General features: G+C 43.2%; 1 protein-coding gene across 1 annotated transcript in view; it reads right to left on the reverse strand.

Moving 5' to 3' along the window:
• Positions 1–3,501: 3,501 nt before the first annotated feature.
• Positions 3,502–18,781, reverse strand: part of LOC113482124 (unconventional myosin-X-like) — an 86,513-nt gene continuing 71,233 nt past the window's right edge. Inside the window, exons 33-41 of the mRNA XM_026852471.1 lie at positions 17,353–17,510; positions 15,989–16,112; positions 13,142–13,439; positions 11,697–11,904; positions 10,811–10,947; positions 9,866–9,989; positions 7,317–7,766; positions 6,338–6,529; positions 3,502–5,798 (exon numbers count right to left, since the gene is read on the reverse strand). Coding sequence (XP_026708272.1) covers positions 5,685–5,798; positions 6,338–6,529; positions 7,317–7,766; positions 9,866–9,989; positions 10,811–10,947; positions 11,697–11,904; positions 13,142–13,439; positions 15,989–16,112; positions 17,353–17,510 — 1,805 coding nt within the window. The 3' untranslated portion in view covers positions 3,502–5,684. The remainder of the gene's footprint in view (positions 5,799–6,337; positions 6,530–7,316; positions 7,767–9,865; positions 9,990–10,810; positions 10,948–11,696; positions 11,905–13,141; positions 13,440–15,988; positions 16,113–17,352; positions 17,511–18,781) is intronic.

The raw sequence follows: 18,781 nt of genomic DNA on the forward strand, positions 1-18,781 counted from the left end.
ATGGATAATTATATAAAAGTGTGGTGCTTATACTTCATAAAAAAGACCAAGCCTTGTATGCATATTCAAATTAAACTTACAAAGTAGTTGGTTGAGATGATTTCACAAATATGCATGATTGAATGTCATCCCCATTAGCAACCAAACTGCTTTCTGTTCACTGAAATGTCTTTATTTTCATAAACGTGATCTGGGTATTTAAAGAGCATCTTGTGTCAGCTGAGTGTGAATTATACATGTATGTGGATAATAGGAGGGTGCATTTACCCAGGGCTTGGATTGTGAGCTGCTTTGAGGAAAATGGCTGCTGTGTTCCTGAAGCTTCCATCTTGTGTTGTCCCCTGCTTTGTACCTGTTTGATCTCATACCAGCTTTGCAGCACTGACGATTAAGCCACCAAATGATGAACGTGCTACCACAGACACCAGAGCCAACGAGGCAGCCTTACACCTGCGCAAGCTGCTGGGAAAGAAGAGCAGAGAGCAGCACTTCCCAAAGAGCCGCAGCCAGCCGAGTGCAGCCACAAGCCTGAAAGGCGTGAGATGAGCACTGACAACAGCCCCACAACACCGGCACAGGGTGCTGGGAAAGGACCAGAACACCAGAGTGGGCAGCCAGAACATCCTGTGACACCAGAACACCACAGCCCTGACAGGGGTGAGTCTGTTCCCCTCCTTTGTTTGCAATAAACCTACGGCAGTCAGGAGCTCTCTTGAGCCCAGCCCAAGCACTCGAAGCACAACAAGGAGTTTGCTGTGGGCAACAGCCAACACTCCCCTCTTCCAGCCCCAGGGAACTCACTGCACACCTGCCCTCCTTCAACCAGAGCTTCTCCTACCACACAGATTCAGTGCCTTTATACCCCACACCAGCCTCACCTTGCAGCACCAGCTCTGCTGCTGAGTGCTTAATCACAAGCCTTCCTCTGCACCCCTTTGCTCACTGAGGATGATTTACTAAGACTCAGCCATCCCAGGAGAGCTGGAAGGAGAAGACTCCTGGTTTAAACACCGCTGTGCCCATGGGCACACCCTGACAAGGCACAACCAGGGACATCTGAATTGCCTTCACTTTGCCTTACGCTGCAGCAGGAGAAAGAAGAGACAGGAAAGTTGTGCCTATGAACGTGTGTGCTGCATTAGTGGGCTTGCAAAAACTCTGCCTAATGCCTAACCCATTACAGAACCAGTTGAGTTTATACTGACAGGCAGTCACTACTTCATTAAGAATCACTTTAGGATTTACAGATGTTTGCTTTTACAGGAAAGTGTTTGTATGGGTAATCCTGAGCCTTCACAGCATTTTGAGGAAGGCCTGAGGCACTGCTGCACTGGGGGATGGTGTCTGAGGGCTGCGGGAGGCCACAGCCTGTCCCTGGGTGCAGTGTGGCAGGAGGGGGAGCTGGGCTCCCCACCAGCCAGCTGTATTCTGCAGCTGGCCAGGCTGCCCGAGCCATGAGGCAGCAGGTGCAGGGCATGGCTGGCAAAGGCCAGGAATTACCCAACATAATGTATTTGCTTTTGGTTGCATCCAGACCTAAACACTGGTGCAGAGTCCAGGTGCAGCATGAGATGAAGTCCCAGGCTGGGGTTGAAAAGGCTGGGCAGTGTGCAACCTGCCTGAAGAGCAGCAGGGAACACGCAGGTAGAGTTAGGCGAATTTTACTGGCACTCGAGTTCTCTGCAATCACCTCTGTAGTGTCAGTGGCACGTGGCCAAAGTGTATATCCAGCTGTAGCACTAGGAATCTCTGGGATAAAATGTGGACAAGAGTTTAGCAAATTTGCAATCCACAGATTTAGGAGTTCAGATTTTACAGTGGGGCTGGCATTCATCTGTGAGAGATTTGCTTAAATGCCCAAGGGGAGCATTTAATTTTGAAGTTAGTGCAGAGAGTAATGATACAACATAGAGCCCACATAGGGAAAGGCTGTGTGTTTTACAACAAGGTGTATACAAACAGTTGAAGTTTACAGTCAAACTGGTTTAATAGGTAATGTGCTCTGTGTATCACTTACCTGGAGCTGCTGTGATTCTGTGTATAAACCATTTCATGTTTACTGTGTAGGTACTAATTATAATTGTACCCTGTTCCAAAGCCTAACTCTAACACCCATTGCATGAAACAGTGTCATATAAAATAAGTGTTAGGACATGCAAACTTGAATTAACTATTAGAGAGATACTGGAGTGGAGGCCAGAAGGGACTGCACATCACACTGACAGGGTGATAAAACTGAACTAGAAAGGGAGTGAGACAATGCTGAGTCAGTCATCGCCTTGGGTGGACATTCACTGCAACAGATTTGTGCATGTTGTCATGCTGCACCTGCAGCACTGCATATTTGTTGTCATGATAGTGATGTATTAGATGAAGCAAGTGGAGTTCAAAACTCAGCAGCTACAAAGAAGGGAGACTGACTAGCTAGCTCCTGCTTTAATCCATGGCAATAAGGGTTGGCTTCTGTTAGCCACCAAGAAAAAATTTCCACTTCAGTTAATGGCAGCCCAGCAGGCTGTGAGTGGAGGATACACACCATGCCAGCCCCTGATGTGACTGAGAGGTGCTTTATCATGAGGGCTGGCTAGTTGGGAGAGGCGTAGGCCAAGCAGCCTGCGTTTGGCTTTGAGAGCCTCCTCCATCCAAACAAGCAATAGTGGCCGGTGTGTGACTTGAGGCTTCCGAAGCAGAAAGGAGGCAGAGATGGGGTGTTTTTGGAAGTATGCAGAAAGGAATGTAACAGCTGGGGAAAGAAAAGCAACTGCTTAAGTAAGCAGAAGCAGTTCCAGGCTCAAAGACCTGGAAAGACTATGCAAGGTGATAGGGATGGAGAAACTAAAAATCTGTAACAGTTGAAGATGAAATTGCATAGACTCATCTCCAGGGTCCCAAGGGTGTCAGAGCATCTGACCAAGGGATAGATGAGAGCGTATGAACAGTGATTATGCATCACTGCTTGGCATCCATACCCATGTGTGGATTGAGGGAACTTTTGCCTGCTAGAGGACAGTCTGTCTGCGTCACTGACAGCTCAGCTGCCCCCGCCCAGATTCACCACTCAGTGACACGTGCTCTGAGGTGAACACCATGTCTGGGCCATGCTACTGTGTGAGAAGCGCAGAAGTGATTTTCTGTTCTTAGTGCTTTTGAAGGTGCTGAAGAGCAGGGATGGAGCCGATCCTGCAGCCTGGCCTTTGGAGACGATGCCATGCTTTCACCAGTGACTCTCAGAACCCGTCCCTTGAACTCGTGTGGGACATCTCCCATTGACCAGCGGTGTGACTCAGACCCAGAGTGAGAGGCAGCAGCTGGAAACAACCCTTCCCCATTGTAGTGCCATTTTCTATAACGTACCACAAAGGTAAAATCTGCTTCCGAGAGGAAGGGCTGTTGTCTCCTCACGCCGATGATGCCTACTTTTCACTTACAAGATCTGAATGTTAGATCTCTGAGTAAATGTCTTAACATAAGCACACAATGCCTGTGAGTGAATACAGCCTGTGCAATCCAATAATTTATTAAACTTTCATCTTGTAAAGCCAGTTACAAATTAAAAAAAAGACAGCAGAAGGAATTCTGTAATAGAAATGAGCAAAATTACAACAAATTCTAATGGGCGTTACATTTCCAAGTGGGTTCAAGCTGCCTGCAGCAACCCAAGAGCCAGAACACAGAGCTAGTGCAGAGTTAGGTCAGGGATAATCAAGGTTATTCTGATACATGAAAGATCTTGTCAGTGCTCAGACCAATGCAAAGTGTTGCTTCTCAGGTTGCCTCTGCATTCCTGTTCTCTCTCGTGACCTGGTCATCTTCTTATTCTTCGTGACAAAAAGGGGATGTTTGTAGGATCTTTCAGTAAAGCTATTTAAGGCAAAACTCCAGTTGAACGTATGATACACAGCAGTGGCTACCCTCTCAGGCTGGTGGTGTGGCAGGTGGACAATGTTTGCACATGCTGCAGCGCAGTGGAAATGAGAGAGAAGCATGGATTATGTACAGTGTTTTTTCTTGTACTGTCAACCTCAGAACTACAGTGTTCTGCAACACAGTATTAGTGTCATGGCACAATTTGATGATGAATTGGAATGGAACCTGTTGTACACTGACTCCTAGTTTTCTCTTCTATGAACTTTCTATTTTATAGCTGATGGGCCTGAGCTGCCACTTCTTCAGAAATGGAGACACCTGATTTTAAACGTGGGACAAGGCCCACATTACATACAGCTCTTCAGTTTCATTCAGAAACTTTGCATTCTGGGATCCCAAGACTAGATAAGGGTGATAGCAAATGGCTAGCCACCAGGTTTCTTGAGTGCTAGTGCAACTAATTTATGATGTGACTGAGTATTGTTTTAAACAATGAAATCAAGTTTGTGAAGTCAAGAGACTGAAGATGACCATCATCTCTCACTGAGAAGAAAAAATAATTCTGCTTCTTCAAATTGCAAGTAGCTATAAAAACCTCCAAGAAGCAGTTGTTTTGGCAAAACAGCATTGTTTTCAAGTGTTGCTGATGACTAGGGACCTAGAGAAGACTGCAAGAGGATTTAGGGATTCAGGGATGGAAGCAGTTCCAATTAATTTGGAGGAGGATGAAGTGTTTGGCATCTGCTTACAGTAGGACAGAGGAAGTGAAATTCTTGCCTCAACTTATCTAGGCACCTCTTCACTCGGTAGGAAACAGTTACTTAAAACTGAAGTTCAGGGATCCCAGTCATCCCAAAATCCCATACAGAGAAGGATGGAACTTAATGCAGCAGGCTGCTCACCATAAAGACCCTTGACCTCCATCTAAAACCTGGAGTTTGTGAAGAGCAGCTCTTCTGGAAATCCAACTAAATCAATCTCACCTCCTGGACTGTACAAGGGAAAGGCAGTCATTAATTTTTAGGCAACAGGTGCTGCTTGGAATGTACCTGGAATGGCACCTGATGATGTATTTCAGTGGTGCTAGTCCCAAAGATTTTCTCCTATGTTGGAGTATTTAGAAGTTTAACTTAAAGTGCTGCTTTTTACAGTCATGTACCTGTGAACTTCTATTGAAAGGTAAAGCATCATCTTGGGTGTTTTTGTTTGTTTAATGCTCTCTCATGTAGGGTTTGACCTCTTAGTTGGACCACTTGGCTTCAATCACACAAAGGCATTTTCTGTTAAGACCAGATCAGATCATTAGTATATCCTGAGAAAAAACCCAGTGACTTGTATTTTAGAATTGCTTGCCAAATAAATAAAAAACAAATATTCCTTTAGCAAACCATGCTGCGATCCCATAATCCCAGATGTTTACATGTTGGAAATTCATAAGTAAGCTTAAGTCTGTCTCCTGTAGCGCAGAAATGATTCTTGTGAATTTTTCTGCCAGTATGACAGATAATGGTGAAAGCAGCAGAGAGGACACGCAGGAGGAGGATGCTTCTGACTTTGCTTCTTTAAGGTACATTGTTCATCAAACAAGCAAGGGGAAAACAGGTTTTGGGCCATTAATGTTTAACAACAGTTGTTACTGTTTAATGTCTTTGGGCAGAGGTGCAAATCCTATGGTACTGTAGATGTCACTTCAGTTTTTTAATACAGTAGTCAGTCAAGTGGGGTTCTTAAAAAAGCATCTTTGCTACACTTGTGCTGGCAAGTTGCAAATACCAATCACTAAACAATTGCCTCTCTCCTGTGGCAGTTCATTCGTATCACCTAGTCCAGATGCTAGCATGACTGTCCACACTGGTGGCTGATTTGACACTGCAGCGTTTCTTCACTATCATGTTGATGTATGCTTTCATGATCTTTATTATCTCGCCCACCTAGAGAGAGAACACAATAACAGAGGATAAGCACATAAAAAACCTAATTCCATTGAGGCATGCCAGACAGTTTGCAAAAAAAGATTCCCCTTGTCCAACATCACAGCACTAAAAAATTTTGCATATAATACTAAATGTGAATATGACAGTAAGGAAAGAAATCCTAGGCAAGTTTTTGCTCTACTTAGCAGCACTGAAAAAGCTTGTAGCTCAAAGAAAAGCAACTTTGATGCTACTTAACTTTTTTTGTTAGTTTGTGAACTCTCCATTCATATACTGGAAGGGAATGAAAAAAACAAGCACACTCGTAACCACCCAAAATTGGAAATTCCCAGTGCACTGGAAGACCATTCAACCTCCTTCACTTTCTAACCAGCATATTTTTTTTCCTGTTTATTCCTTACACTCCATTTTTTTTTCTTGGCTCTCCAGTTCATTCAGCAAAAGTTCTTGCATATAAACTTGTCTAGTCCTTGGAAATTACAGCATTACTGAACTGCTAGTAAAACTGCACACACAAGTCTTGTCCTTTCACATACCTGGGATGTTTCAAAGAACATTTCTCTCTCATCCACTGTAATTTTGAAGGTGTTAGGCTGTGGTGCTCCAAAGAAAACGATGTGCTCGTACTGGAAAGTTTCTAGTGGTTTAGGATCCCCTCGTTTGTAGACAGACACATTCTCTGTGCTGACTCCAAGCCAAAGATCATTTGGAAATCCACCCTCCTTGCACTGCAGAAAGAGGAACATGAAATTTAGCATAAATGCAGTGGAGGAACAAATCATCTTTGATTCAAGGAAAAGTCCTCCATTTCTAGATCCTATAGGACACTTCAACTCTTCACCCCAATAGAAAAAATAGAATGTCTGCAAGAGGAATCTCGTAGGCAGTCCTGCTGCAAAGATTTAGAAGTGGCATGGCTGTGAGTCAAACACTAGTTGAGTACTAAATAATGGTAATACCTAACAGCTCTCATCAGATGTTAAAGTGATTTAGGAAGTCAATATTCCACTTATTTTACAGATACTATAGTGACTGCAAGCAGCTTCCCAGGGTAATCCATCTAGGCAGCAACAAAACTGATCAAACTGGAACTGTGGATTCCTACTCTAGCAGGCTAAGTGCAGTGGTCTAAGTGACCCAGTCTCAGCAGTTCCTGTTGTACTGCTGCAGAACAGGATTGCACTTTTTGCCATGAAGGAAAATAGTTTAATTTTATTACTAGCCACCACCTTAAGCCCAAAGAAAACCTTCCAAAATTCTACCGCTCTTCTAATGAAGTAGGAATCCACTACCTCCCTCCATTTACCAAGACACACCAGCTTGCTTGCTCTGTGCTCTCTGCATCACACCTCTTTGGGGGTGTGGTACTGCAGGCTTATCCTAAGCTAAGGCAAAATGCAGCCCGTTCCTGAAATGTCCTTCTGCTCCTGAGCAATGTAATACACACAGCTGTATCTGTTCTCCAGACTGATCCCTCTTCTTGGCAGCAGTTACATGAGTTTATACATCACTCACCTCAACATCAAAGAGGGTTGACCCGTAACCTGGCCACTCCTTTACAATTGACATGTATTTCACCATGGCCTGATGCTGAGAGAGTCCCTGCAGCTTGGTCCACTTTTGTGCTATGCTTGCCCGAGCAGCTGAAAGCTCCTCCTTTACCCACATCTCCATCATCTGCTCTTCTTCTACCTTCTGCTTCTTTACAGAGCCTGTCTTGAAGCTACGTTTCAATGTCCCTTCAAGGAAGCTCGTCCGTCTCCTCTCCAGAGTATGACTGGTAGTCCCGCTGCTCTTTGTTGAGTGTAGTATTTTGGATTTTAGTCTGTTAACTGGGTAGATTCCATCAAGGGTCCAACTTATTTTAGAATAATCTCCATGAAGATACTGCAGCCGTAGAGCTGCTAAGCGCTGCAGAGTGTCCTCTGGTGCAGGAAAATGACCATCTATGAGGCTTTCATGGGCCTACAAAGAAAGACAAAAATCCCCCAAACTCATTAGAAAGAAGCAGCACACTATATTCACTGGTGGGTCTGTGTACAGAGTCCTATGGCATCTGCCCATCCCACAAGTAAAGCCTATCCTACCCGGAAAGACATAATTCAGGAAATCAGAGCAGACATTATAATACAGCTGGTTGATGTGGGGGGAACACCTCTTTCTGCAAGCCTGGACAGGATGGAGATCTCTGAGGGGCTCCTATCCTGTACTGGAAGTCTTACAATGAGGACTTTTTAGGTCTGTAACAGATCTGAAGGACTGTAATTTGTTTTGTGCTGTACCAGCTACAGGTCATGTGTGGAAGATTGTCATAGAATGATAGAATGGTCTGGGCTGGAAGGGAACTTAAAGATCACCTAGTTCCAACCACCTGCCATGGGCAGGGACACCTTCCACTAGCCCAGGTTGCTCCAAGCCCCGTCCAACCTGGCCTTGAACACTGCCAGGGTGGGGCCATTCACAGCTTCGCTGGGCAACCTGTGCCAGTGTCTCACCACCCTCAGAGTAAAAAATTTCTTCCTAGTATCTCATCTAAGTCCACCCTCTGTCAGTTTAAAACTGTTACCCCTCACTACACCCCCCGTTAAAAGAGTCCCTCCCCATCTTTCCTGTAGCCCCCTTTAAGTACTGGAAGGCTGCTATAAGGTCTCCCCAGACCCTTCTCTTCTCCAGGCTGAACAACCCCAACTCTCTCAGCCTGTCCTCACAGGGGAGGTGCTCCGGCCCCTGATTGTATTTGTGGCCTCCTCTGCACCCACTTGAGCAGGTCCGTGTCCTTCTTATACTGGTGACCCCAGAGCTGGACACAGTGCTCCAGGTAGGGCCTCAAGAGAGCAGAGCAGAGGGGGAGAATCACCTCCCTTGACCTGGCAGGTGATTCTCAACACCAGAGAGTCAGATATAATAAACTCAAGATGTTTAACCTCAGTCTTATTGTACAACAGCACCTCCCAACTCTTCCTCTTTCACCTGATGTCTCCCCCAATCTTCTTGCTTCCTCTTTTTGCTTCCCTGTGCCTGTTTTTCTGTGAAATGTATTTATGGGGATTTTTTGCTACATCCATTGAATGTCTGGATAACATCTACTCTCCTACTGTTAGCCTCTCTTCCACCATCTGTTGCTATTGAAAGCTATGTAGACTGAAAGCCTTGTCAACAGGGAGTTTGGTACAACCAAGTTTCCTCAGAGTAAGATGATGTCTTGCTCCTGACTGTTTCCTGAGCATTCTGTAGTTAACAATACTTAATCTTCATGAAAGCTCTCTTAGGGAACCATTGTCTTTTGATGTACACGCCCTTCATTTGACTAGCAGTGGGTTTCAGTCTTTGTGACACTGACCTCCTTTAACACATATTAATTAATTAATTTTCAACAGCTATAATTTTCTGAGGCAAGATCAAAGTGTTCATTAGAAGTAATAAAGATGGGACGAATCACACAGCTGGGTACTCCAGGCAGTTTATTTTTGCATCCCTAATTGCAAGGTTATTTCATACCAGTGTGATCTCTGGCCCAACCAGCATCATTGTGCTATGGAGTATAGTGATTTTAAAAAAGGTTACTCAGCAGATAAATATTGTCAGCTGCATTATCTTTTCCTTTTTCTGTGGTGCTCTTCTAGTGTCTCTCTGTTAATCAAAAGAAATTGCCCAAAAGATAGGGTTTTTTTCAGTCAAATCCTGTAACGCCCCAAAGACGTTCTTGTAAGCTGATAACGCAGATAGCTAGATTTTCCAGTTTTCTTTACACCTATGTTCTGCAAGCAGCTACTTTTAATGATTCTTCTTGAATGGTTATCCAAATTTCTGTATCATTTAAAGGCATTTTATTACCATTGCTCTTCCAGTTTTTTGAAGCCCTTGTTCATTTTTCTTGCTTTTGTTCTAATACTCTGATTCTCTAGAGAACTTTGCAGTATATGCTTGGTACATTCCAGGCAAAAATCCAACACACTAAATTCTTCTGTTCCAACCAGAATTCCCAATTGTAATGCAAAGGTAAGACAGTTTTCTGTATACTCTTGTGTGCTTCTGCCAAAATCATTCTCCAAGAGTGGGATTACCTGTTCAAACATGAAGGCAAATTCCACCCCATCTTTGGGAACATTCTCAATATCCAAGAAGCAATAAAGCTTAAAATACAGCTGCCACTGTCCTTCCTCTTCTTCATCTTCAGAGCCAGCAAGTCTGTAAGATAAGAAAGAGAATGAGAGGGGAAAAAAAAAAATTAACCAGAAGCACCACAGTGCTGGGATGTCCACAGTGCAGCTCACAATATGAAGGTTCCCTTGGATTTCTGAAACAGAGGACATACAGAACTACTTCATTTACCAGGACAATCACAGTGCAGCAGACTTTTCTGGTAACTTTCATTTTTTCTTCTGACTCACACAAAATTTTGATTCAGAAGAACCCAAAGTTTTTATCAGATAGACTTGATCAGAAAATCAGATCAACGGTTCTAGATAAATGCCAAGAGTTGGAGGCAGGACATAAAGTATTTCCCATTTTCAAGATACTGTTTCCATGCAATCTTGTGTCTGTGAAAATCATCAGCCTTGCCACCATTTGGAACTGTTTTATTTTTGTTTTTAGAACAGATATAAAATAGACAATGGCACTGCCAGCTTCTTTCACAATTTATTGCTTTCTTTCTAAGTCTGGCCACAAAATCACAGTTGACAGTAAGAAATTGAAGCTATATTTCTATGCCCAAATCTTTGCTCTCTCTTCTGATGTAGCTATTATGATGTAAATTGACTCCGATAAAGGCACTACTAATTTTGTCCTGACAAGCCTGATAAAGAATGCTTCTTTGTCACCAAAATAGTTGTGAATGTGGTTTTCTACACAGTGAGAAAGAGCACTTGAAGCTTACCAAAGGGAAGTTCAAGCCAGAGTGAACTGTTAAATCACTGCAGCTGCTTTGGATAAAACTACCTGACTGTACTATCACTTAACCCAGTGTTACATCCACTAGGAGTTAGTTTTATGAAACATTCTTCTACCTCTCAAACTTGGCCAAGATATCAGCCACAATCACCCGACTCTCAACAGCACGGTCCACCTGCTGATTATGTTCGAAGAGTGCAAACATATTACGGCTGTCCTCCATTGCTAAACCTCGGATCAGCTTTTCAACCACCTGCAAAATCAGAGAGAGACAGATCACAGAGTGGGTACTACACACACTTTAACAATGAAGAATCAGTACCTCTTCAGGACACTCATCATTTCATAGACCTCCATCACATTTCTTTAATCTAAAAATAACTAAAGAGAGAAATTTGATCATCCTTGCTGTTTTTCTCTGAACCGTTTCAATCTTCACTACCCTGTTGAAGAGCCAGGAATTAGAACTCTGCACAAGATACAAACACATAATGGATTTAAATGATAATATTCTCGGCAGCTCTAGTAACAATTCCACTCTTTACTATTATTTTTACCTCCGTTTAGCACTAATGTTTTCACAGACATGCCTACTATAACCTGGAATCTTTCTTCTGACCCGCTAACAATTAAGTTACTGGTAGAATATCCCTTCCAGAAGAATTACATTATGAACTGGAATTTCAACATGTCCAGAAAACTGTGTTTAGCAAGTCTTCAGAATTATTACCTTTCCAATGGGCAGAACACCTAAAGTGTTTAGATTCTGCAACACGATTGCCAAGTGATATTCTACAGTCCAAAAATAGGCCTTGCATAATTCTGAACCTGCAGAATAAACTGTTTTTTCCCTACAGACTTTGTGGATACAGCAAAAAAATTTTAATTAAGAAAAAAACAATGAGAAATTGGAGATGAATGGGAAAAAGGCGTCCCTTCAACAGACCCAGTATTGTGACATGAACATGTGCTTACATCTGGTTAATGCTACTAATACATTACCTCCCCAGCGCTTGTGTGAGAATTGATGGTTATTTTACAGGAGCCACCGCCATGGCAGTACACTGTCGTGGTCATTTCTTCACGGGTGAGAAGAGCCTGTATTTCATCCTGCGAGGGCACAAACTCCCTTGTCTTTGTTCTCTTCAGGGAGTCACTTATGAATTGTGCATACCTGTCTATTTCTGAGCCTGGAAAGAGATCTTTTACCCTAATTGTAAAGAGGAGCAAAAAAACCCATTACACAGTGAACCAGAAAGCATGCACATTACCATATAACTTGGGACTACTATGTAGAGAGATCTGTAGAGACAGGGATGTCAAGTGTAACCAGAGGAAGAACGAACCCACTTTTCTAAACCATACAACCTCTTTTTACTAGTAATTCCAAAGTCACTTCAGTGGCATTTCTCAGCCATGTATGAAATAAGTTTAGGAGTTTAGTACCATCTGAAGATTGACTACCTCAATTTACAAAATTGAGATTAAAACCAATAAAATCAAGTGTAACCTTTTTTTTTTTTTTCATTTATTCTTAATTGCTTTTTAATTTGCTGGCTGTGCTTGAGTCACTTTTACAGTATTTTTCAGAATCGGGAAGACAGAAAGTAGATGTTTGTACATGATTCTCTTCCCTCCAAGGTAAGCCGTTCTAAGTACAATATTTTCTGCAACTCCAGTGATAAAAACATGAAATAGCAACATGGGAGTATTCTTCAGCATATCTTAGAACCAGGCCCTGGATGTAGGTATTTGGTGTATTGGCACAAATTTTAGATCAGTCTTTCCTAGCTTGGAAGGAATCAAATAGATTTTATTGACCTTTCTCACCATTAATGAACAGAGTGAGGCTACATGGCTGCAGCTCAGCCCCAATGCAGACTGCTTTGAAAAGCTGCATTAGATGCTGAAGATGAATTGGGAAGAAATGTGAATGATTTAGTTCATGAAAATTGGAGGTTAAAGCAAATTAGAAATGCAAATTGTGACCATTATGTGCTTAGTTAAGCAAATACTGAAAAATTATAAATTTGATTTACAGTATATCTACTACTCCACAGTACACGTTTTGCCTGTGGCAGCTGCAAGGTAGTAGATATTTCAATGTATATGAAAGTACGGTCCTCACCTTTCCTGCAGGCTGAGAATGTTTATAGGGACATTAGTAAGCAGCAGGTCATTAGCAGTAAATCCACTTTAACACAGTCTCACGGTATTCTGTTTGGGTAGCCTTACTTTCCACATCCTTTCGACACAACAGGTGGGTGGCAAGGGGGGAGTTTGAATACAACAGAACAACTGGTAGCAAGAATTGTGCACAAAGGTAGAAGGCTGCAACACCACAGGAAGATGTTTGTACAGGAGGAGGGCCAGACAGATAACTACAACAGGCAGTGGAAGATAAGCAAAGAGAAGAGAAACAGACTGTCAGTGCAAAGGACATTTACCTTCTAAGGTGGAACTTGAGGTAGCGCAAGATTCCTCTACTGGGCAGAAAAGTGCAGCTCATGCACGACATCAGCTGCCAGTGGTGCAGGTTCCCAGTACTGTTGGGATGCGGCATGTGATTAGTTTGTTTGATGAGCTGACAGTACACTTCATCACGGAGGGGCTTTAAATCATGGCAGGTCTGCAGAATGCCTTGGATAATGGGTATGGGGTCAGACACTGTCTCAATTTCCTGAAGGGAGTTAAAGATCTTCACTGCTTCGTCCTGTAAGCTGCTGTAACCCTTCTCCTGTTGCACTGGGGAATGACCACAAAGGTGACAAGAGGTCAGCATTTCCCTCATTTTCTACTGGCCCAGCAACACTACGAGCGACCGTACTAGTCTGTCACAGAAAAGCAGCAGCCTGAGCGTTAGCTCATCTCTTGAACTTAAATTTATACTCAAAATTCATTAACCCTTCTCCTTTAAATGTGCAAATGCAGTTTTAATTAGTATTTGCCAACATCTAGCTTGCTAGCACTGCAAATGCATTTTTGGATATACTGTGCAGAAAAGCAAAGTAATGTTTTTAAGGGAAACTATCATTGAAATGTAGTTTTAGCTTCAGTGTCTGCAGATGAGGTGCCAAGAGAGAGGTTTAGGCACCTCATCTGCAGACACGGGTGAAGTGGTGGCAGGAAGTCATCTCTGTCTAAATTGCTTCCTCACCTGAGAGCAGCTATGAAGCAAAGGGTCACTGAAATGCTGGGGTTTCAACCCCAAGCCCCAAATTAAGGTTGACACATGGGTGATTCCCACAGCCCTTCACAAAGGGGGGGTGAGTTTGCCTTTAGGCTTCCCTCCAGGGTGGGCTGGCCTTGCAGGCAGAGCCATTGGATAAATGAGACTCAGGTGTCCCACATTCAGTAACAAAGGTCAGGTGTCCACTGAGGGATAAAAGCTGGGACCACTTGCAGGCAGGGGCAGTGTCTGTCTGTGAGGTGGATGTCCTGTGCAGAGTTCCCTGTTGGGGAAGGACTTCCTGCCTCCCTGGAACTGGGCTCCAGTCAGGTCTGGCTTTTGTAAGTGGGGGTTGTGTAGAGATTCAGTATGTGGCTTCCTTGGTCTTATGTATTTGGGTTGTTGACTCAGTTGTCTCCCATCCCTTCTATGGGAGACTGAATTTCACCATTTATTCCAACCATTGTTGGTTGTGCAGTGTTGTTGTTGGGGTCAGTGGGATTGATGTTGATTATGTATAATCTGACTTGCTTGTACCCACAGCGCTCACCCGTGTACTGACCCTTTTGTATCCAATGCAATTTGGTTACTGGTTCATCTTTATGCTGGCTGTGTCCTTTATGCTAGGCCTGATAATTGGTAAAACAGTCACTAAAGCAGCTAAGGCTTTAGGTGCCTGAACATGGACACCGCAGCCTGGGTTGTATATTTCCAAAATTCTGTGTTGTGCCTGTATTAGCTTTGACCCCTGAGCCAACACAGAATTCTGGTAAACTGCTGTACCACAGATGCAGCTTTTATCTATCATTTAGATTTAAAATGCCTACACCAAGACTGGCTATGTTTTTTAAGCACTTGAATGTCTGCTTTGAATTGCTGAGAATTATGTGATATCATACTGCTGCAGGCTTGCATCTTCCTTTGCACATCTCTGGGGCTGGACACCCTTCTGAATCTCTGATACAGCCATTGCCTCCCCAGTGGCCATGCATTCATTATACAATACAAAAACACAACCCTGTAGCAGTAAGTTCCACAGTCTAAGTACCTGCTCTGTAGTCTTTCTGTATTTCAGAGTTTGTTTTTTCTGTGCTTTTAATCTGCTGCTTAATTTGATCCTTGTATCAAGAGAGACAGAGAGCAGTTATCCCCCTTTTATTTTCTGTATCACAGTCCTCCAGCCCTAAAAACATTTTTTTGAGGCTGAAGAGTCCTGTTCTATTTGGCCTTTTAATTGTAGGCAAGTCTTTTTATGCCTTTGATCATCTCTGGGTAGATTTTTACTACTTCTATACCTTTGTCAAGATGTTGAAGGCCAAACTGCATCCTATATTCAAGATTCAGGTGCATGAAAAATCAATACAGCCACACAAAGACTTTCTTCCTTTTCTAAGCTTTCAAAACCTTGCATTAGCTGTTTTGTTTCTCTGCTCAGTGAAAGAGTTGACATTTTCATAAAGCTATGTAAATTTGTGTTCAGTTTCCTAAGCAGAACTAGATCACTACCTATGTGGCAGACTGTTTTTCCCATATACATTGCTTTGCATATCCAGATTGGAATTAATTTCTGAAAAGATTTTGTGGGCCAGTAACTCCACATTAGATATTCTTCTATAGGTCTTCAGCAGTGGTATTCAGTTTTAGTATCAGCCTGGAATCATCAGAAAATCCCTTCATTTTTCTGGTGGCCTATCAAACAGTCTAGCTCTTTCATGTTCCAGAAGTATTTGAAGGAAGGATTCATTTAGTCTGTTTTTTTTTAACAGCAGTTTCTGTATGAATACTATACCACTGCATGGTGTAATCCTGCTGTAGAATTTCCATTGGAGCCATTTGCAACCCAGTTGCAGCTCAAGGATAACAGGCTGACATCCCCCAGATGGATGATAAAACTATCTGACCTCATTTACTTTAAGATTCAGTGTTCTGAAGATATGAGACAACTGACACAGAATACATTCAACACAGAGAAAGGGACTGCTCCCTCTCTGAACCCTGTAGGCTACACTGCCCCAAACAGACTTCACCTGCATAGAGTGAGTTTACAGATCACTTTTGTGGTGCTCAGGCTTCACACTGATCCTCAAAATGTGAGCAGATTCTGTCACATGGGTAAAATACTTACAGTTGACACTAACATCTCCATATGGTAGTGGGAGCAAGGGGGAATGCAAGGGGTGCTGGGTATATCGCAAGATTGGGTTCCTCCTGTATGTCTGTTCCACTACTTCAAAGTTTGTGCTGTTTTCCTGGGGGGAAAAAAAATTAAAAATTATAATCAAATGGGGACATTCCTTCACATGTCCTTAGACATCTAGGTTCAAGCTCAACCATCTTTATCTAAGTTTCTGGAGGTCCATCAAGGGACTAGATGACCAAAGCATAATTTACATATAAATTACTTTGTACACTATTTCTGAAAATTAAACATAAGAATAGCCATGCTGCGTCATACCAAAGGTCACCAAGCACAGGATCTTGACTTCCAATGTGGCTTGTGGCTAATACCTAATACAGGCATGTAACAGGTATGTATGCATGAATCCTCCCTCGTATATCCTTCAAGCTTTCAACAGTAAATGGTTAATGGACTTTCTGACCACAGATCCACCATGTTTAGTATGTAATAATGAGCCTATACTCCCTGAATTTGTCTGGTTGTACTACATATGTTTAGAGAATGGACAACCAATATGCATATGGTGTTCAAATTCTGGGCCTGTGACTATCATACACACTGGCATCACATTCTTCTGCATTTTGTCCTTTAATCCTTCCCTAACAATACTTAATATTCCATTTGTCCTTGAATGCCAAGCTTAAGTTTTCCAGGATACTCCACAATCACTCCCAGATCTTTCTTCCTGAATAGTTATCTAATTGCATCTAGCATGGAGCTCATCACAGCGTATAGGTTTACATATACATTTCTTCTGAAATACGCTTTTGTGTCTCTTCTAATATGATTCTATGTTTCATTTGTTGCAGTTTCTGGAAAGAAGCCTTTTCAAAAATTACTCCTGCTGCAGTGGCACAATTTCTGCTATTTTGAAGGACATTTTCTTTCCACCCTTTACTTTGCTATTTAACCACACAAGCCTCGGATACAAAGAGGACTTCAGGGTACAGTAAAGTCACGTACTTGCTAGAAATGGAAATTTTTATATTTGTGTCCAGAGGATGCTTAGGAGAGGAAAGGATGAAGCAGGGATCTGCAAATACTTGATGGTGTAATCCTGCATGCAATTTGTAATTGCACACAGCTGTAGCCTAGACTTATGTGTATCAGTTAACGTGCTAATTCAAACTAAAATTCACATAAGGCTTGATTATTTAGTTGCACTTTTATGTTTCTTTTTTACTTTTCTTTTCCCCTCCCCCCTAATACAGCAAACCCATTTCTTGCCACATTCTCAGCAGTGACTGGGTAAGGCCAGTGATGATCTGGCTGCTCCCAACTCACTTGGGAATTAGCATACTGCCACCTACCCTGATGTCACGAATGAGTTGCTGTGTAGGTGTTTCTATAGGAACTTTGCTGTCAATGACACCTTGAATGGCAGAGGCCCAACGCATAGCTTCATTCAACAGCTTTGTGTACAGTCTGTAGGAGTGCTTTCGCCCATGGACAATGATGTTCCAATAGCCTGTGGAGAAACAGAGAAGCTGGAAGGTGAAATTTGCTTTTATGTTACAGCTGACTGAAGGTTAGCAAATGTGATGCCTATCTACAAGAAGGGCTGGGAGGAAGATCCAGGGAACTACAGGCCTGTCAGTCTGACCTCAGTGCTGGGGAAGGTTCAGGGGAAGGAACAGATCATCTTCAGTGCCATCATGCAGTACGTATGGGACAACCAGGCAATCAGGGCCAGTCAGCGTTTATGAAAGGCAGGTCCAGCTTGATTAACCTGCCTGACTCCTTCTATGACAAGGTCACCCACTTAGTGGATAAGCAAAAGGCTATGGATGTTGTCTGCTGTCCTGGTTCAGCTAGGATAGGGTTAAGTTTCTCCAGCAGACAGGGGGAAGGGATCTCCAGCCGGGTTATTCATACCGTGATGACATCAGGTCCAGTGCATCAGCGCGGGAACTTTTTCCTTTGTGGCTTTGGTTGCAGGGAGCACGAGGCTGTCTGTAACCATTGTGGTATTTCTCTGTATAGCTTTTGTCTTGTTTACTGTTATCATTGCTACTGTTGTTGTTCAGATGGCTTATTACACTGTTGTATTAAATTTCTTCTTATTTCAACCAGGGGTTTGTGCCCTACTTGTGTCCGAGGGTAGGGGAAGGACAACGGCAACGTGGTCTCCGGTCCTGGCAGGGCTTAAACCAACTCATCTGCCTAGCCTTTAGTAAAATCTGTGACATTGTTTCCCACAGCATTCTTCTGGAAAAATTGGCTGCTCATGGCTTGGATGGGCATATGCTTCACCAGGTGAAAGACTGGATGGATGGCTGGGCCCAGAAAGTGAATGGAGTTAAATCCAGTTAGTGGCCAGTCACAAGTGGTGTTCCCAGGGCTCAGTACTGGGGCCAGTTCTGTTTAATATCTTTATCAAGGATCTGGATGAGGGGATCAAGTGCACTCTCAGTAAGTTTGCAGATGACACTACGCTGGGCAGAAGTGTTGATCTGCTTGAGGGGAGGAAGGCTCTACAGAGGGATCTGGACAGGCTGGATTGATGGACAGAGGCCAACTGTGTAGGTTCAACAAAGCTCGGTGCTGGGTCCTGCACGTGGGTCACACAACCCCATGCAATGCCACAGGCTTGGGAAGAGTGGCTGGAAAACTGACTGGAGGAGGAGAAGACCTGGGGGTGCTGGTCAACAGCTGGCTGATTATAAGCCAGCAATGTGCCCAGGTGACCAAGGCGGCCAGTAGCATCCTGGCTTATATAAGAAATAGTGTGGCCAGTAG

The sequence above is a fragment of the Athene cunicularia genome (assembly GCF_003259725.1).
Source record: "Athene cunicularia isolate RWA chromosome 7 unlocalized genomic scaffold, athCun1 chr7_part1, whole genome shotgun sequence".
Lineage (NCBI taxonomy): Eukaryota > Metazoa > Chordata > Aves > Strigiformes > Strigidae > Athene > Athene cunicularia.